This window comes from Ictidomys tridecemlineatus, chromosome 5 (genome assembly GCF_052094955.1).
Source record: "Ictidomys tridecemlineatus isolate mIctTri1 chromosome 5, mIctTri1.hap1, whole genome shotgun sequence".
Taxonomy (NCBI): Eukaryota; Metazoa; Chordata; class Mammalia; order Rodentia; family Sciuridae; genus Ictidomys; species Ictidomys tridecemlineatus.
In genome coordinates, this window is record NC_135481.1 from 118902511 (window position 1) to 118922883 (window position 20373).

Sequence of the window (20373 nt, forward strand, 5' to 3'; positions counted from 1 at the left end):
TTTAAAGTAATTAATGTATTTGTTTTCATAGAAACTCTTTATGATAGTTTTTGTGTTCATGTTGCTATATCCCTCATCTTTAGGACTGGTCACTGGATTTGACAGTTTTTCTTGTGACATAGTAGATTCTTAACCTTCATTTTAGAATACTTGCCATTTTAAAATATTTTGCTTATAGCAAGCTGCAAAATTTTAAGAACATTTAATCTTTGCACTGACAAAGTTTTCATTAAAAACAAAAGCAATGTAGGGCAATGTGATCTATTACTTTATGTATTATTGATAGTAGATGAATATTAATAATTATGCAGTGGTTCATGTCATCATGAAGTACTTAGTAAATTTAAAGAGATAATCAGCAATAACATTCCAATGGCAGACTTGTAGTTAATGTCCTAATCCAATGAGGGACTTTTTAAAAATTTTTAAATAAGCATTTTCCATCAAATAGAAAAATAGCTACTTATTTAGAAGCACAGTTTATGCTGCCTGTTGCTAGATCAATCAAGTGTTTCAATTAGCACTCTGGTTCCCCCTTTGCAATTTCTGAGGAAGGAGATAAGTCACCTTCATTAGCAAGACACCATCTAACGCTTGTAAGGGGCTGATTCCTAGAACAAGAGATGTTTCCCCCTCTGCTGGAAACTTGGTTGTAACACACACATTGTCCATCTTTAGAAAGAACATATCAAATACAGCATCCAGCAAGCAGCATTGCCCCAGGTGCAGCGCCCCTCTGTGCCCAGCACCCCTCTGTGCCCAGCGCCCTCCCGCCTTACGAGACTGTGAGGTCAGGAGCCACTGCCCAGAGCCCCTCCCTCCTAAAGCCCCAGCATGCGTGACACGGTCTTTGGCAGCTCCCTTGAGCTCCTGAGGGCTCAGAGTTGTTTTTCTTTAACTGTGGCGCCACTGAGCTATAATCTAAATCCTAATCCTCAGCCCAGGGTTCATGGCCTCCATATTCTGTCTCCTCACTGCCCTTGGGCTCTGACATCCCGGCTCTCACTTGCTTCCAGCAAGATTTTTTTCTCTCTTTGAGTTACTTTATTTATTACACAAGTAAACTGCTTTAGAACATCCAGATGCACAAAAAGCAATGAAAGTCACCTATGATCTGGCTGCTCAAGGCGCTCAGAGCTGTGACGTGTCACAGTTCCACCCAGCCTGTGTTGCTGGGGTGCTGTACGGGCGGTGGGCACTTCCGACGTAAACATTCTTCTGCATGTCTTTTGCAATCCTCTTTTGTTGCTCTGTGAACATGCCTCTTTCAGCAGACATACTTTCACACAGTGTGATTTGTTATTTTTGTTTAAAAACGTTTTAAAAAATTTTTTTTAGTTATAGATGGACACAATTCCTTTATTTTTATGTGGTGCTGAGGATCAAACGCAGCACCTCACACAAGTGAGACGAGTGCTCTATCACCAAGCCACAGCCACAGCCCTAAAAACTTTAATATGAAAATAATTTCACTCAAAAATAAAAATAGCACAAGGAGCACCTTACAGCATTGGTTTAGTTGGACGTTGTACATGCAGCCGAGTGCACCTTAATGGGACAGCCAGGTGCCAACAAGGTTTTCCTAATCCAGTCAGACCAGTCCAATGTCTGGAAATGTGCAGCTCAGAGTAGTTACTCAATAAATGTCACTGAATGGCTTATCCCAATTAATATAGCCAAAGAAGGTCAGAGTCGTGCTGCTTCATAGCCACCACCAAGTGTGATTCCAGTTCTGCCATTTTTTGTTGTATGATGGTAAATTACTTGATTTCTTCTGGGAATTTCTCAGTGTCAGTAAAAAATAGTGCCTACCTCCCAGGTGTTGTGAGGATTTAAAAGACCAGATATGCAGAACCCAGCACGCCTTGCCTGCAGTTGGCAGTTAGGCGGCCTCCATGGCTGCCATCCTCACCCCAGAACACTGAATTGCTATTTGTGTTGTCGTGACACACAGCTGAAGTGTCTCTTCCTGGGGACATTTTGTAATTCCCCAACTCCTGGGTCTGTCCTTAACCAACCTGAAAAAAAGAGCAATGAGAAACTGGAAATTTGCGTCATCTTATTTATTCAGCTCCCAGCACTGCTTAACTTAGCACGGGCTGTGTGCACAGCATGGTGCGAGACAGGGCCAGCAGTAGAAAGGGGCAGCATGAAGGGACTCATCCTCTCTGCAAAATTAATGACACAGTGACAGATAAGGGCCAATTTTCTTTAATTTTCCCAAGACCCAACACAAACCAGTAAGAAAAAGATAACATAATAGAAAACTGGGTAAAGGGTTTGAACTCACAGTTCCCTGAGAAAGAAATTCAGATGGCTAGCTAGCTAACACCATTGAATGGTCCTAAGCAAGCTGAGAGCACCCTGAGAGCTTGGACAGGGAGTTATTCTCAGACAGATGCCTTCCAGCTCTCAGTAGGTGCCAGGGCGTAACCTCTGCCAAGTGACATGTGTGCCTGGACCTGGGGGGGTGGGGTTGAATGTGCTGGGTGCCCCTGTCCAGGAAGCCTTCCTCCACATGGTCCCTCTCCTGCCGCTAACTTGTCTCTGGCCCTGACTCCCACACAGCTCCTGGGCTCCCTCAGGCTGGGAGGGCAGGAGACATGTGGCTCCTTAGCCTTGTGCCTCGGGCACCTTGCACAGTACCTGCACCCAGTGTGTGGTGGGGGGATGAGGCTGCTGAGTGCTCAAGACCAGAGCCATTCAAGACCAGGTCAACAGCGCCACCTATGGGTAGGCAATTTAACACCGCCTTGCAGAAACATTCCCTCTGGGTGGAAATGAGGTGACATAAAGTAAGCATCTTTTTCCTGAAAAGATGGCTTCACCCTTGAGGCTGTGAGGTCATTTACCTTTGGGTATATTCTTAAGTGATCAGAGCTAATAGTCTTTAAGTTGTTTCAGTTCTGTGACTATCAGGTGAGGAGCCCAGAAAGTCAGTTAGGTTCTTGTCAGTGATATTGGAGGAAGAGGGAAGTAGTATAATTTATAAGGCACTGTGTTACACTTCTCATTTAATCCTGCCGGTCCTTGCACCACACAGTGGTCCAGTTTTTATTTTGTAGATGAAGGAGACAGGCTTATGGAGGGAAAGCATCTTGTTCCAGCACCCCCCACCCATCAAAATCTGTGCTCCCCTGCTGAGTGAGGCTCAAGGCAGTGTCTGTGAGGCAGTAGGTGGGTCCCCATCCCTGGCCCAGTAAAAGCCGTGTGGAGCCATTATTCACATGGCAGGGTACTGTGACTCCCCGAGATGATTTTACCTTCTCACGTGGAACCCTTTCCAAGGAGAGCCAGTGGTGTGGATGAGTGGCAGGGAGGTGGCATGCTAAACTTGGTAGTGGCTCCTCCTGACCACACCGTATTAATCATTTCAAAAGTGAGGTTCTCTGCTCAGACAGCTTCTGGCCCCTGCCAGCCTGCCAGGGCCAGTGCCAGGTGCTGTGAGGTCCTTCCTGGGTCACGGTCTGTCTGAGGCCTGACACGGGCTCAGCCTCCAAGCCCTGTCAGGACACAGAGTGAGTTGGTCCCCCGGATGTTGGTGTGAGCGCAGCTCCCCACGGGGACATGCTGTCTGTCACTTCAGGTCCTAGCAAGCTGTCCCCTGCTCTCTCCTCCCTGGGACACACTACAGAAGAAAAGGAAACAGCCACCCAGAGTCCAGGTGGGCACTCAGCCCTCACGGGAGGCAGCAGCGGCCACTTCCTGGCACCCAGGATGCAGCCTCTGTTGGTGGCAGCTGCGGAGTCCTGTCTTCACCCGCCACCCTCACATCCAGCTGCAGGGACATCCAGCTGCGGGGACCTCTGTGAGTCCCAGGGGCTGCCTCTGTCTTGGACACGCCCTTCCGGCCGAAGCAGGATGTCTACTCCAGAGGTGCCGCGGGCCAGGGCAGCCAGGAGGCCAGGCTGGCCACTGGGGGCCCTACTGCCCTCCCTGTGGGCAGTGCCGAGGCACTCTGTGCTGGCCGGGCAGGAGGAGGACACTGTTCCCTCTAGGATAGGGCAGGGAGCCCCACCCCAGCTGAGCTGCCATGTCACCCACGTCACTTTTCCACCTCGCACACGTTGAGGAATAGGGTCATCAGACAAATGACACCACACCTAGAGAGGCCATCGCCCCCTTCTCAGCACGTCCACACCTGTGCTGGCCCCCGGGCTCAGGGAGGCGCTCAGGGCACAGCTCTGGCTGACGGGCTCTGATGGGGCCACAGTGCCTTCAGCTGTGGGCCATCGTCACCACCTGTCATGGTGCCTGGCCGAGGAGGTGCTCAGAAGAGCCTGTGTCATTTCTCCGGTGGCTCTTAGGACCTTCACCCGTGGGCGCAGGTGAACTGGCCTCCCCTCAGCCCTCCTCCTGCCCGTTAGGGAAGGTGCCGGTGTGTTGGCAGGGAAAGGGGTTGAAGTGAGTACAGGGTTTCTTTTTCTTTCTTGATCTTTCGCTTTTTTTTTTTAAGAGAGATAAAGAGAGAATTTTTTAAAATATTTATTTTTTTCAGTTTCCGGTGGACACAACATCTTTATTTTATTTTTATGTGCTGCTGAGGATCTAACAGCGCCCTGCGCATGCCAGGCGAGCGCGCTACGGCTTGATCCACATCCCAGCCCCAAGAGTCCACGTTTTCTAAGAAAAAGTAATTTCTAAAATAATGAAGCAGAGCAGTAGCACATTTTCTGAATTCCGCACCAAGAAGTGATCATAGTTTAGATGTGACGAAGCAGCTCTTTGGTGCCACCTCAGTCCCCCGACTCTCACTGATCTTCATTGTTTACATTCACGTTACCTTTTTATGACTTTAATAGAAGAATTTCTCAAGGCCAGGCACAGTGACTCACGCCTGTCATCCCAGCTACTCGGGAGGCTGAGGCAGAAGGGTCACAAGTTCAAGGCCAGACCAGGAAACTTAGCTAGACCCTATCTCAAAATAAAGGACTGGGGTGCGGCTCAGTGTTGGAGTGCCCTGGGTTCCATCCCAGTACTGCAAGAAAGAATCAGCGAGAAGGTGGGGAGAGCAGTCTTCCGCCTGTTCTTGGAGCACAGCACCAGGGGTCTGCGGGTTCCCTGTTTGGGGGTCAAGTTCCCCCATGGGTTTTCTCTTTCTCAGATGAGCATAGTCCATGATTGAGTTTCTGCATTTTAGAAAATGTCCCAGCTGTTTATGTCTGTGCTCGTGGCTTCTGCATCTTTCCACCTTTGGGATCATCATGAGGAAAGGAATAGTTGCTTCCCTGAGCATCTGCCTCGGCCTCGGTTTGGGGTTTCCATAAGCACCAGAGGCCGAGTACTCTTTATAGAGGTTTATTTTGGCTCATGGTTGTGAAAAGTTCAGGATGGGGCAGTGACATCTGGCAGGGTCCTAACACAGCCGCCACAGCCCACAGAAGAGGCCCAGACCCTGGGTGACCTTGGTCCGTAACAGCCCTCTTTTGAGGTAACTGGCCCAGTCCTGAGAGCCTGGCTCACTCTGGGACACCTAACCCAGGCTCTCGAAAGACCAGAATCCATCCATGAGGGTGGTGCCCTCATGATCTCACTGCCCCTTAAAGAGTCCCGACACCATCACAGTGGAGACCACAGCAGCACCCCGACCTTGTCTGGAGTGGAGGTAGTACTGTCCCTGCCAGTGGCTGACCTGTCGGGGCCTGAGCAGTGGCCCCACTCTGCTGTGGTGTCCGAGGGTCTGTAGTGGAAGTTTTCTGGTGGAACTCTAGCCCTGCAAGTGACGTTGGTCCTTCAGAGGCCCGCCCCTCCAGCCCCTGAGAGACTTGGTCCGCAGTGCAGACCCAGGTGGGTTCAGCCTGCTGGGTGGGGTCAGCTGGGTGGCCGGGGTCAGTTCCCCCATGTCTCACATGACGTGCCTCTGGCCTCCCTCCTGTCTTCCTCAGAAGGACCATCTGCCCAGGAGAAGAGCACACCCACAGGTCTCTCATCAGGAAGTTGTACTTTAAATAAGGTCTTTAGGTCTGTCGGAAGAGCGTGGAGAAGAGAAGCCATTTCACACATTCAGTAGAGCCGTCCTTGAATGTTCCCCTCCTCTCAGGAGTAGCACAGCTTGGTGACAGACGGTTCCAACGTCTTGTACCTAGTTTTGGACATTTTGTTGCCTGTGTTCCGTTTGTGACCACGCTGTTTTGCTGTTCTTATTAACGCACGTCATTGCATGGCTTTCCCGAGGTCCACCCCTGCAGCGTGGGCTGAGGGTGGGTCAGGGAATAAGACCAAACACCCAGGCTCCTTTTAAAAGATGTTTTTGGTTTATTTCCACAGCAAACCCAGGGAGCCCGTGTTCAGTGCAGGTAAGTCTGATTTAATTTTTGTACGGGTGTCCCTCCCTCCCTTGGACGGCCTTAATAAGGGGCTGTAATGTGGATCTTGACCGAGGGGCAGATAAGCAGTAGCTGTCTCGGGGTCAGGCGGTCCTGGTATTTGGGGACGAGCAGTAACGGGCAGCCTGGTGTAGGGTCACGCGGCTCAGAGAACAGCAGGATCGTCATCCAGCAGTCACAGGGCCGGACCCTCACCTGCCCGCTCTAAAACCCATCTAAGACACGCCAGGAAAGAGCTCAGAGTGGTGTGCCACCGCGTGTGTGCATTAGAACCTCTAGGGCAAAGACTTCTGGCCTTTCATTTTCCCTTACTAACTGGGCTTCTGTCCACATGCGCATTCTCTCCCAGAGAAGGTTTCTGGTGCGTTGAGTTCTGTAACTTTGTCTAAAAGTAGCCTTACTTTTTCTGCCTATGGTTTCCTAAACTGCAAACTAATAGTTCATGTGTACCTTTCCATGTGTCTTTTTAAAGCACACTTTGTAATAAGGTAAATGCTGGGGCTTTTAGCATTTTAGTCTTATTTTAAAGTGTATTTAAAATGCAAGACAAATTTTTCAGGTGTGTAACTGGTTAAGTTCATGTAATGTTAATGTTTCCAGATTTTCCCCCTCAAATTCTAAATTAAAACCCAGAAGGCAGCTTTGTGTCCCTCAGCACGAGCTCTAGTCTCATTCTATTCTCAGGAGGCAGGAGGTTACTCACTGAGAACGTGACTGCCCAAACTCTCAAGCCCACACCTCAAGCGCCTTGTCAGAGCCCCCGAAATGTCCCAATGGCCGGCGGGAGGCAGGGCAGCTCCTGCAAGCTAGTTAGCCAGCGCCCCCACAGGCAGGCCGGCCACACTTGCAGCACCCACGTCTCTTTATCTAGCCCTTCAGTCTCTGTCTCCGAAATCACAAGGGAAGCGCCGGGTGACGCACTGCAAAGGTAGGCAGCATTCCGAGCCCATAGCTCTCTGAGCAAGGCTGCTACCCCGGCTCCAGAGACCGCTTTCATACAGGCAGACCTTCCTTGTATGAAAACGCTTCTGCGACGCAAACACCCCGTTCATTTCTCGTGAAAGCATCCCTGAGCATTTCCTCGGGTGGCCTTTAATAAGCAGCTATGATTTGGATCTTGCCTGATTATTGGCTGATTATAGGAATTCTTAAAGTCTCCATCAACCTGAAGAGAGCTATAGGGCAGCCCTGGATGTCCCACTGTTTGGCACGGACCCTGCTCTGCTGCTGGCCTCTGCCCACTCGTGCCTGCCAGGTTGTGATTGCACGTGGTCATCCTAACAAGCCTGAGAAAAGCATTGCTTTCCCTCGCTGCATTTTGGCTTTAGACGTAGGACATCTGGGCCACTGTAAAATAGCCACACCTGGGCCACCAGTGCTGGGCCAGCATGTGACGAGAGCTCACACTGTAGGCTTCACATAGGTGGACCGCGTGCCCTCGGTGGCCCTGTGTCAGCTGTGTCCTGTGAGTGCACAGGCAGGTCATTCACAGCCTAGAGAGCCAGCGGAGTCACTTTTTGCTTGACTCTAATGCCATCACCCCTGCTTCCCTTCCCACTAGCGTTGGCTGCTGGGCATTGAGAGCCCCCACCCGTGGTCACCACTCCGTGTGGGGAGCTGAGGTTTGGGTGGGACTCGGGCTCGAGAGGAGCTCAGCAGTGGATGGGGCATAAGGCAGCAGATTTGTGGCCAGATAGGAAAGTCCCTGTGGCAGTGTGGCCAGGACCTTGGGTAAGGTGGCACCCATAGGGCTGTTAGACCTGCCTGGTCCGGCAAGTCAGAGGGCAGGCAGAGAGCAGGCAGAGGGCTGAGATGTGGCTCAGTGGCAGAGCAGTGGCCTGGCCCGCGGCGGGCCTGGGCTCCATGCCCAGCACCGCACACACAGGACTGCATGGAGGAAGTGCCAGGTGACATCCAGCTTGGCCCAGGATGGGTTTGGTGGCAATATAGATGACGACCCCCGGGGCCATGAGAGAGCCCTGAATGGCATGGCCTCAGATGGGCAGCTCCCAGCACAGGGAGGGCAGCAGCAGCCATGTGGGAAACATTCTTTTTTTTTTTTTTAATTTTTAGTTGTAGATGGACACAGTACCTTTATTTTATTTATTTAATTTTCTTACATGGTGCTGGGGATTGAACCCAGTGCCTTATGCGTGCCAGGCAAGTGCTCTACCACTGAGCCACAGCCCAGCCGGTGTGGGGAGCATTCTAACAGGAGGATTGGTGGAGCACAGGCTCAGCCTGTGCAGGGTGGGCACGTTCGAAGCTCTTACTTAGAGTCAAGCTGAGCACACAGAGTGGAGATCATCACACGCATGCCTTTAGACTCTAGAGCACATGCACACAATAACATAGATCAGGGCCTCTTCGTTTTTGAATGATATTGCATGTGGCATTGTTTGAAAATCCTGAGGAATAAGACTTACGGAACTAATTCGTGATTGTGGCACTCACAGTACTGTAATTACTCCATGATGTTCCTTACCGGTTTCCTCTCTGCGAATGGTTTTCTGATGGGTTATGGACAGACAGCGCTGGTTCCAATGGCCTGGTTTAAGTGTCATTAAGCCTGGGTCTGTGTGGAGTGGAGCCTCGCTGACTCTGAGCTGAATTCATCAAAAGCTCAGGGAACACCTCCTCTGCTCCTGCTGTGTCCTGGAAAGCTAGACAGAACACCCCACGCTGGCTTGTTTATGGACCAGAGGTTGCCCCAGGTTTTCACTTTACCCCTATAAATTTTTAAAATATCAAGTTATTTTAATAGAAATATTCACTCTAGAAAGTTCTGCCTCCTGGTCTCCCTCTCGTGGATCTTCTGTTTTCCAGCATCTCCTGGAGCATTTCCCTTGTCAAGTCACCTTGCATGCGCTCCTCCTGCTGATTCTGTGTGCTTCACACTTGAAAGAATCTGTCCATGTGAAAGATAGATGAAGGCTTGTTTTTACACTTTGATATAGCAAACCAACTTAAATATTGATACATTGGGATTTATACACATTGAACCCAGTAGGAAATTAGGTGGGTCCTTGTGTTGCGGTGTTGGTGCGGCTCCTTCCCCCTCCTGGAGAGAGAGAGGTGTGAACCCTGAAGTTGCCCCAATAGCTGTCAGCATCTAGTCCTTTCTGCCTCTTAGGATTTCGTGCATATTAGATACATGACGCACACGTACCTAAGTAAGCAGAATATAAAAAAAAAAATTTTATTTCCAGCCATTTAATTTTCTGTGTCAGCTATTTTTCCCTGGGATAGTGATTAGAAATGATATAGGGTGAAGTTTTCACTTCTGCAGTGACAAGCTAGAGAGAATATGACATTTGTTTTCAGGTGCGCTGGGCACTGGAGGTTCTTACTGACATCTTTGTTCTTTTTGTAGAGGAAGGATATGTGAAAATGTTTCTTCGCGGACGCCCTGTTACCATGTACATGCCCAAAGATCAAGTGGACGCTTACAATTTGGAAGCAAAAGCTGAACTCCCCACCAAGAGGCTGAAACTGGAATGGGTGTATCCTTTACTCGTTGACTTAGGTCTCACACCAGGTGAGCAGCCATGAGTGCTTGAAGTCTAGTTGCAAAATTTCACAGAATATAAGTCCTCTTGAGTTTTGAAAAAATATTTTACTCTCACTTTTTAAAAGATCAATTTTACAAACATGGCCTTATGTTACTACCCAGGACAGCATCCTAACATCCTCTAGAGGAGCTGTTAATGTGGGGGTGAACTGACTTCGTGGTTTGTGGTTCTTGCTCCAATACATCGACATTGTTTTCTTGAAAATATTAAAAGGTTACATGAGGGTGTGAATGTATTTGGGGGAGGCAGGAAGATGGATCATTAGTTTATGGCCCGAATTTCAGTCTTTCCAAAAAAAGCTAACTTTGGTTAGTTAAAAACACATCAAGAAACAAGCTTAGTGAAAATGCTTAAAAACAGAGAGAATCTGGATTCTGGTGAGAATGAAGGAGCTGGTCACTCTTCACAGCAGCTGTCACGTCTTTGGTTAACCCTTCGAGGACTGTGGAAAGGCCAGGAACTCTGAGAATTCACCAGGAAACAGCCACAAAAATGCCAGAAAATACGGAGCTCATGAATGAGAAAGTGGGGCTGTCCAAAATGACCAGACCATGCTGGCAACACGGTTTAGACCCAAACCAAGGGGATCCCCTGGGAGAAGGACCTGCACTCTCCCCTCAGCCAAGTGGGAACGTGGCCAGTGTGAGGAGCCCAAGTTCAAGGCCAATACCGAGGGTTGAGGAGACGTGGAAGACTAAGCACACCTGCACACTGAATGGAGTGAACCCCGAGGCTTCTTAGAGCCGGGCGCAGCAGGAATGCAACCAGCTTTCTATAAAAAGGGTGGTCTCCCACCAAGGTCTAGGGTGCCACTGTCTGACCCTGCCCTGTAACTAACGTTCTTGGAATGGAACTCTGTGAAGTTTGGAAAAGTGTGCTTCCAGGGACGCAGCCAGGGATGAGGAGCGCGCCTGGGAAGGCGGGGTGGCCGCTGGCTTTCTTCTGTCCGCTGATTCAGCCACTCATCTCTCACTCTAGAGGAAGGCTGCCTCACTCCTCTCAGGCTGCTGAGGGGAAGAGCCCTCCACCACCTCAAGCAAACGCTTATCTGTCACCTGTTCACTGCCAAGCCCTGGGACAAATCGTAAGCCACTGGAAACTGAAGGTGTGGTGACTTCATTTAGAACAATGGCTGTTTCAGATTAGGAAATCATACTTTATCATCTGTACCCAGATTTCTCCTGGAAAGAAATTTTGTTGTTGTTGTTTTAGATTCACATGTTATAAGCGTTTGGCTGCCCCCATTTGGAATCTGTCTTGTCCCATGTCATGGAAGAGATCCATCTCTTCTCTAAGTCAATAGTGGTGTATTAAGTGGTTAATTCAAAACACCTTCATCCAGTCCACTTCTTATTCATATTTCAGAAGATGTAAAAGAGTAAAATTTGCTTCAAATAAATGGTATTTTTTTTGTCAGGCTATTTTTACAGCCAAGTTCAAGTGAGGTTTTACACTCAAAATAGTTTTCAAGGTTTTGATAGACCTTTATTTTATTTGTGTATTTATATGTGGTGCCAAGAATCGAACCCAGTGCCTCACACATGCCAGGCAAATACGCTATTGCTGAGCCCCAGCCCCAGCCCCAGCCCCAGTTTTTAAGGTTTAAAAGTACATGTGTCAGAATTTTAACAAGGATAATTATCCCTAAAGAGCTGGGGCCAGGAAGACCTAAACATTTTGTGTATGCATGGGTGTATGTATGTGTGTGTGTGTGTATGTGTATGATTTGTACCTTTTTATGAATACATTTATCATGTTGTTAAGGTTTTTTTTTTAGTAAAAGATTCCGTTCCTAGCCTCATAATTGACTCGATAAAACAGAACTAATTTTTGTATTATTAAAAATTTGTATTCACATTACATCAGTGACCATGCCCAACTTGGTGCAGCCACATACTGGACAGTGAGGGTTTGCAGGTTACCCTGTTTGGATCATAAAGCTGCTGATGTGCCTGCTCTCAAAGGAAAGCCATGTTTACCTTGACGCACACCCAGCTACGGGTACCGGGGGCGAGACTGTCGGAACAACCTGTACCTGCTCCCGACAGGGGAGACGGTGTATTTCATCGCCTCGGTGGTGGTGCTGTACAACGTGGAGGAGCAGCTGCAGAGGCACTACTCGGGCCATAATGACGACGTGAAGTGGTGAGTCCTCAAAAGCTGGAGGTGACATTAGCAGGAAGGTCAGTGTTGGGATGTGAGCCCCAGGGAAGGAAGGGAGCCACAGCAGGCTCCAGCCGAGCTCTACTCTGGGCATGTTCACTGCTAGCACCTGGCCTGCCGCCCCCCTCCAGGTCTAGCTGTCCATCCTCGGGCAGAGTCTAACCAGCCAGTGACCTCAGCCAATGGCCCTGCAGGCCTGCCCACACGGCTTCTTAACACGTTGCACATAATGGTTATTTGCCTCATGTTTATGGCTAGTCTACCCTTTCCCAATTTGCCTACAGCTTTTGGTAAGAATATCATTCCTGGAAGTTTGGATGAATGAATACATGTAGCATATATGTGTGTTTGTCCTGGTCAATGAAAAAAAAATCCCATTGGCAAAGATGAGGTGCCTTTCCTATTTAACATTCTCCAGTGACTTCTTAACAAAGGGTGGAGGCTAATTAAGTGGTTCGCAGGTTAAAATGGTTATTTTCCCAGCAAAGGATGCTTTTGCCTTGAATTTGAAAGTTCTCCAGGAGAAATTCAAGACTGAAGATGAACTGAAGTGGGCACTCACTGTGCACGGAGGTTGGGGTTGGGGGGCTCATTGTGCCTTCTAAGAAGTCAGGCCTTGTGTTTCCTATGTTTAAATTTTTGACTAGGTTGCACTTGGCCAGGGAAGAGCAAGGCCCGCCTTTAAGGGCAGGTGTCTTATAAATATCCTCTTTTCAGCCTAGCAGTTCACCCCGATAGGATCACTATAGCAACAGGACAAGTCGCAGGCACGTCTAAGGATGGAAAGGTAAGTTGTACTATCTGTTCTTACTATTATTTCCTGAAAACACTGCCGATGGCGCCCCCCGCTTGGGTGCAGGTGTGGCATCTGAACACCTGACTCCCTCACCAAGATTGCTTACTGCCACTCACGGTCTCGCCATGGACTTAAAAAGCAGCGTGTTCTTGCCTAAGACTTCACAATTCTGAACATACCTACTTGCACACAGGATAAGCTTTGAAATTGCAGGTGCCAGTTTGATGTGTAAGGTTAAAGCCATAATGAACAGTCAGTCACTTGGGTGTGGGACGTCCTGCGGTCAGGCAGGTCAGTGAGAGAAAGCCAGCGCGAGTTAATAGAGAATGACAGTGTTTCCATCTGGTGACTGTCATGTCTTACTAAAAACTCCTGTGGCCTGTGATACCTTGTTCACAGAGATATCACAAATGAGGCTCATATTTGTGTGACCTGTTACTAAAATAATCACATTCAGTACTTTTGTTCTTATCAATGAGTTTTCTCTCAGAAAGAATGAATGTGATTGTATTCTAGGAAACATTTTAATAACATTGAATTTTAAACATTAACTGTGTGCTGTTTTCCATTAAAACTCTACACTTGAAAAGAATTAATAGGGATAGTGGAAATCAGACTCCGGTTATGCAAATTCACATAAATGGAACAGGCGCTCATCTTTTCTTGTGTTTACCCAGCCTTGAAATTTTCTTTGAAATGAGTAGTGACCCTTTGTTCTGCCCTCTGGTGGCTTGATGTTGTATTTCAGTTCTGGCATTGAAATTGAGTCAGAACTTTTAGAACCTGAGAAAATGCTGTAGTTCCCTGAGCTCATCCAGTTTACCCTGGAGGACCGTGCAGACACCCAACTACTCAGAGATAAGGCCGGACCAGAACCCGGTTCATCTAATGCCTCTGACCACCAGAGACAGTGCCCTGTCTTGGTAACAAATCAGCAGGTTGCTCTACAATGCTTTCTTCTATACGGAAGAGAGAAGTTAGGATAAATAACCCCGATCACAGTTGAGAGGGTTTTGAGCGAGTTATGACAACCCTAAGTTTTATTTATGCATAGTCAATAGCCTGATTTGCTCCTGTTGAGCCCAGGCATGTCAAACTCTATCACTATTTGGCGGTGACCATTTGGATGAACTTAGACATACTTGTGCCTTAGCAACCGAATGGACTTTAAAAGCAGAACCCTGAGCCAGGGGAAAGTGGGGGCCTGCAGCCCCAGCTACTTTGGAGGCTGAAGCAGGAGGAGTTTGAGCCTAGTCAACATGGTGAGACCCTATTAAAAATAAAAATAACCCTCATATGCGATGCCCCTTTCCTTATCCTTTTTCATTTCTAAAGTTACGACATATCCAGATAGGCACATTGTACAGTCAGGTCCTTGGTATGGTTGTCAAGAGCTGCCAAGTCAAGTTTTAAAACTCGGTGGACTTCTAGTGTTGAGCTGGCCACGGAGCCCAGGCCCCCCTGTGGCCACTGGGATGTCTTGTCTCATTCAGAGGCAGCTCCTCAAATGCAAGGGAAAAAATCTTTGGTTTTTGACAAAATCGCAGTTGCTTCCCGGGTGATCGTGTAGCTTCCAGGTGAGGAGGGACAGGTCAGTTGACGGGACTGATGGCATCATTTGTTCATAACAGCAACTGCCCCCACATGTGCGCATCTGGGATTCTGTGACATTGAACACGCTGCACGTCATCGGGATAGGCTTCTTTGACCGAGCTGTCACCTGCATTGCATTCTCAAAATCTGTAAGTATGAAGCCCGTGGTGTTGTGGCCTCGGGCCTCAGGGGGAGCCCCCAGGCTGGAGTGGGGGGCTTACTGCCTGTGCAGGTGCAGATTCGCACTCTGGGACCTTCTGGCTTCCCAGGTCCCCTCATCAGGGACACTCTTCCAGTCGTACGCTTCATCCACGTGGGCATGGTAAAGGAAACAGCCACCACCCCCATATTTGTCCTCATGTTCTTCAAGGCAGCCTTCCTGCTCTGGCCTTGAACGTCACCTGCTGCCTTGGCAGGTGGCTTCCACTGGCCCCGTGGCCTGTGCAAACAGGTTGGAGGGGGCCTCCAGGCTTCCCGGCTCCCTCGGGGTGTGCTGGCCCGGTGGATCCACACTTCTTCATCCAGCTCACACACATGCACACACGTACCCACACACATGTTCACAGCCACAGCTGTGACAGACCCGGGCCCTGCCGCCGAGGGCACTGTCTCCTCCGGGAGCTGCCCTGAGCCCTCTGGGCAGACTTTCCTAGAGCCTGGGATGGGGAGCTGCCTCTGACCGCGGCCCTCCCACTCTGCCCCTCGGGAGCCCAGGCTCACTGCGCGCCCCGTCTGCCAGGGATACGGGTCCCAGAAGCAGCGGGTGAATAACTGCTGACTAGAGTAGCAGTTTTTATGAAAAGCAAATCGTGTGCATCCCAGTTTACTCTCAATGAAGTCTTGCTATGAACAGCTTTCTCTTCCAGAACGGAGGAAGCAACCTCTGTGCTGTGGACGACTCTAATGACCACGTACTGTCCCTGTGGGACTGGCAGAAAGAAGAGCGGCTGGCCGATGCGAAGGTCTCACTCAAGCCCCAGCGCGACTCCCCACACAGGCCCTGGCACAACCTCAGCCCCTCAGCAGCTCCCAGCTGCCCCTGCCCCACCCTGCCCCAGTGTGGCTCCTTTCCCCACCCCGTCCCCTGGCAGGACCTGATCCTGAGTGCTGTCACAGTGATGTCTTTGTTCACTTTTTGTTTCACTCCCTAGTGAGAGAGCTGTGGCAGCCTCTGCTGCCAGGTGAGGCAGCCAGCACCCGAGCTCCAGGCACTGCCCCAGCCCGGGCGCCTCCCAAGCTGAGCAGACTCTGGGGGCACTGGAGGCCCATCAGATCCCTCCTGGGGTTCTCCCTGAAGTGGTCCACTCTGGCCCTCTTTCACTGCCTTGAATCCATTTTACCCAAAATGTCAGATTAATGTTCCTGAAGCTCCTTATGTTTTCATCCTGTTGAGATCATCATTGGATTTCTATTTTTATAGAACTGACTTTGGATTTCTCATCTTGGCATCTGTTAACCTTAGATAACCGAACTCACCTAACATTAGAGACACCACCAGACAGCGTGACTGGTCTCACACCAGGATGACCGCTGGATACCTTACTCTCCTGACACTGGGGTCACTCCAGCTGACCTTTCACACCCAGCCATCTCTTGTGTGTCTGGGAGGCAGATCCTGTGCTCTGGTCAGGCGTGCTTCCTGTCACGCTGGAGCCCTGCCGTCCAATGTCTCATCAGGAATTCTGGGTGTCCTTGCCATGTTGCTAGGTGGGAAGTGATCAGCGCAAGTTTTCATCCAGGTTCAAGGACATGTAACTGAATTCCCAGCAAGGCCAGGTTTAGCAGACCGAGTGCAGTCCTAGAGGCCAGGAGAGCAGTTGAGAGGTGATGAAGTAATCAGAGAAGTAATCAAAGACCCAGACCCAGCACAGTGGACCCCAGACTGAGCCTCAGGCAGAGGCCCAGGAACAGGACCCAGAGCCTCCCTGCCAGGGAAGGGGTCAGGGCAGCCAGGACAGTGGGGCTGTGGGAATCCAGATTCCACCCTTCTTTGGAGTTCCCCCCGCGGGTGGGGATGAGGCCTAGAGCTCAGCACCTGGCCATGCGCCCGGCCTGGGAGATCAGCATGGGCACTGCAGCCCCTCCTGCCCTGTGTGGTCGCTGCCCTGAGCTCCCATCCTCAGGGCTCACAGCCAGCGGCGTCAGGCGAGGGGGTGGTCAAGGCGCGTGACCAGTACCACTTCTTACAGGGTGAATTCAGTGGGAAACTCAAAAGGCATCGTGCTTGGCTGGAATGAGTTGTTTATTGGTAGTTCAGATTTATTTTCTTAAGAGAAAATTGTCTTAGGAGATTCCAGGCGTCTGATTGCCCTGTTTCCCCTCAAGTGTTCTAATGAAGCCGTGTTTGCTGCGGATTTCCACCCCACGGACACCAATGTCATAGTCACGTGTGGAAAATCACACCTCTACTTTTGGACACTTGAAGGAAACTCCCTTAATAAGAAGCAAGGATTATTTGAGGTAAAGTTACATCTTTTGTTTAGTTTTCCCCTGGGAGGTGCATGTGGGCTTTAGGGGGGCGCTGAGGTGTCTCAGTCTGGACTGCACCTGGGGGTGTGGTGGCACGTCATGCACTAGGACCGCTCATCTAGACAGGAGCCCCCTGTGCCTGTGGGCCTCACTGGTCACGCAGTGACCAGGGCGGGGGAGCAGGCCAGAGGGTGCGTGGGGGCGGCTGTCTCGTGAAGGGTGCCGGAGGCGTGTGTGCCTTCTGTGGGCCGGGAGAGCACGCAGGGAGCTTCTCCGGGGCTGTTTGGAGGGTCCTTTGCTCTGGCGTGGGGTTCTGCTTCTCATTCTGTGGTCAAGACAACACGCCCGCCCCTAGTCCCCGCCAGCACCCCTGAGCAACCTCAGGATTCCCCGCCATTGGAGCCCCAGAGTCTCTCCTCCTCTTGGAGCAGCGTAGTTCTGTAAGGGTGGATAAAAATGGAAGCCACAGGGTGCTGGAGAGGCCGACGCCGCCCAGAGGGGATTGCTGTGGCTCCAGCTCTCGAGACCACAGGAAAGACTGTCCTGATTCAGTACACTTATGTATGTATTTACTACATTCTGCAGAAACAGGAGAAGCCAAAGTTTGTCCTCTGCGTGACGTTTTCTGAAAACGGTGACACCATTACTGGAGATTCCAGTGGCAACATCTTAGTATGGGGAAAAGGTAACAGTGCCAATGCTTTGGTAATAAGCAAGACTTCAAGGATGACTTCTATAAGAACTGTCTGTTGATATGATCCACGGAGTTACTATTAAATTCCAGGGTGTGTGTGTGTGTGTGTGTGTGTGTGTGTGTGTGTGTGTCCTGAAACCATAAAACTGGAACGGAAGAAAGCTGGAGAGTGGTAAGTTAAGTGTACCACCCTAAAGGGTCTTCAGGACCGAGGTGCTGTGAAGGATTAATACGTTATCAGGAGATCTGTTAACAAGCTATAGCGATGAAGTTATAATGGCCGCATAGTTAGAAGATAGTTAGGTAACTTTCCTGGTTCACATAGTCTTGGGCAGACGTCTCTTAATTGCTACAACCAGCAGTGCGTGAGCTGCTCTCGGGGAGCCAGAGCCAGATCCCTGCTGCTGCCCCTGCTACTGCAAGCCGCTGGGGACAAGAGATTCACTCTGGAAAGATGTGCTCAGTTCAGGGCAGGCAACTTGGGGACACTTACCACGGCCAGGAAAATATGTCACCCCAATTCAGGGATCGGAGGGTTGAGGTCGGGGTGAGGTGGAGAGGGACCCCCAGTGGGCCTTCGGAACGAGGTGACTTGTAGACACCCCGCTCCTGGTGCTTGAGGCACTGCTTGCTTAATCCTTGGAACAGTCCTGTGGGGGAGCAGTGGCCTGTTCCCCAAGGTCGACCTGAGGAAGGAGCAGGCTCCTGGCCCAGCAGGCAGCTCACTCGGGGGAAGGCGTGGGCACCAACACGGGCCACGCTCCCGGCCACAACGTGCACCTTTCCCCGACCACAGAGGAGTCCGCTGAGGCTCGCTGGAGACTGTGAGCTTCTAGAAATTGAGTCCTTCGTAGAGTTGAACTCACCACCTCGCCCTCTCAGCCCAAGTGAAGTGAGATTGGAGGATGGACCAGGCAAGCCTGTGAACACGCTAACGGGGCTTCCTGCGTGTCTAGGTACCAACCGCATAAGCCACGCCGTCCAAGGGGCCCACGAGGGCGGCATTTTTGCGCTTTGCATGCTGAGAGACGGCACGCTGGTGTCCGGAGGAGGGAAAGACCGCAAGCTCGTTTCTTGGAATGGAAACTATCAAAAACTTCATAAAACTGAGGTGAGTCGGCAGGCTGCTACAGGCTCGTTTTAACCTTAAACTGTTTTTCTGACTCATTTCCTTGTTAGTTTAGAATCCTTAACTTACAGCTTGAAAAATTGTTTAGATGGAATTATATGGAAACAAGGTGTTTTGTTACAATTGTGGAGGCAATTTAAGTACAACTAAAATAAACTTAAATTGATAAAAGTTCGAGGCTAATGGACACTTTATATTTACAGTGTTTTTCTAATAGGGCCAATTTAATTTTCCAGGGGACTATAACCCACATTTTGATTTATCATTCAAGTCTTTCCTGCGTTTTACTAATTTCCAGCCTGTTACTTTGCCAATATTATCATTCTGCACTTAGGTTTATTGAGTATCTACTTTGTGCATGGCTCTCAGCTCAGGGCCAGCAGGCTCTGTAGCACTCCGGCTGCTTTGGAGACCTGCTTCACCTCCGGGTTACCTAGGAGCCACCCTGCCTTCCTTCCTGTAAGCCAGAGGCAGGAAATTCAATATTCCTCCACACACAAGAGTTTTCCCCCCAGGGTTCCAGGAAATTATGAGCAGACAGAAGGGAAAATTGCCATCAATCTAACGGGTGATGCTCTGCGTCTCTAGTGTAGAGGGACATGCTGCAGCACTGTTCCAGCTTCTAAGTCAGAGCGCAGTTTTAGTCTGAGAACTTTTTATGCTAAGGTTTCATCAGCACTTGAGTGAACATGCGCTGGATTACTAGTTGTAGATGTTCCTGTGTTAAATTATAACAGCAAAGGAAGCACCGAAGCCCCATTGGAGGTAACTCGCCATTGTTGGTATCTGTGACTCCTCTTTGTGTGGGTTGCCATCACCTTTTCCCAAGCCCAGGCCAATGGCCTGCCTGGAAGATAGAGAAAGGGTATGCGGGTGGCCCACTCTCCCTGAGCTAGGCCACTCTCCCTGAGCCGGGCCACTGTCCCTGAGCCGGGCCACTCTCCGTGAGGTGGGCCACTCTCCCTGAGCTGGACCAGGCTCCCTGAGCCGGGCCACTCTTCCTGAGCCGGGCCACTGTCCCTGAGCCGGGCCACTCTCCCTGAGGTGGGCCACTCTCCCTGAGCTGGACCAGGCTCCCTGAGCCGGGCCACTCTCCCTGAGCCGGGCCACTATCCCTGAGCCGGGCCACTCTCCCTGGGCTTGGCCACTCTCCCTGGGCTTGGCCACTCTCCCTGAGCCGGGCCACTCTCCCTGAGCTGGGCCACTGTCCCTGAGCTGGGCCACTCTCCCTGGGCTTGGCCACTCTCCTTGAGCTGGGCCACTGTCCCTGAGCTGGGCCACTCTCCCTGGGCTTGGCCACTCTCCCTGGGCTTGGCCACTCTCCCTGAGCCGGGCCACTCTCCCTGAGCTGGACCAGGCTCCCTGAGCTGGGCCACTATCCCTGAGCTGGGCACTGTCCCTGAGCTGGGCCACTCTCCCTGAGCTGGGCCACTCTCCCTGAGCTAGGCCTGCCGGGCCCTGTCTTCCTGGAGGGCGAGAACTTCATTCAACTCGTCATAGCAAATCGCCTCAGTGAGTGCGTTTTGAATCCTTTTCTTAATATTTGGATCATTTCTGGTGTCCATCAGTATGAATAGTGGATTTCAAAACTAAACAGAGCAATGTTGCCATTTCAAAGTTACAGCAACTCT

At 50.3% G+C, this 20373-nt stretch overlaps 1 protein-coding gene across 8 annotated transcripts in view; it reads left to right on the plus strand.

The window, feature by feature from the left end:
• The window catches only part of Eml1 (EMAP like 1), a 161879-nt gene that overhangs the window by 121227 nt on the left and 20279 nt on the right, over nt 1-20373 (plus strand). For 6 of the 8 annotated variants that reach the window (XM_078050837.1, XM_005333907.5, XM_078050840.1 and 3 more), the window contains exons 5-14: nt 6268-6296; nt 7198-7254; nt 9700-9829; nt 11894-12043; nt 12779-12848; nt 14489-14599; nt 15317-15412; nt 16776-16910; nt 17505-17604; nt 18570-18724. In XM_078050837.1, the coding sequence (XP_077906963.1) occupies nt 6268-6296; nt 7198-7254; nt 9700-9829; nt 11894-12043; nt 12779-12848; nt 14489-14599; nt 15317-15412; nt 16776-16910; nt 17505-17604; nt 18570-18724 (1033 nt within the window). The remainder of the gene's footprint in view (nt 1-6267; nt 6297-7197; nt 7255-9699; nt 9830-11893; nt 12044-12778; nt 12849-14488; nt 14600-15316; nt 15413-16775; nt 16911-17504; nt 17605-18569; nt 18725-20373) is intronic. The other 2 variants (XM_078050839.1, XM_078050838.1) reach the window with 1 other exon arrangement.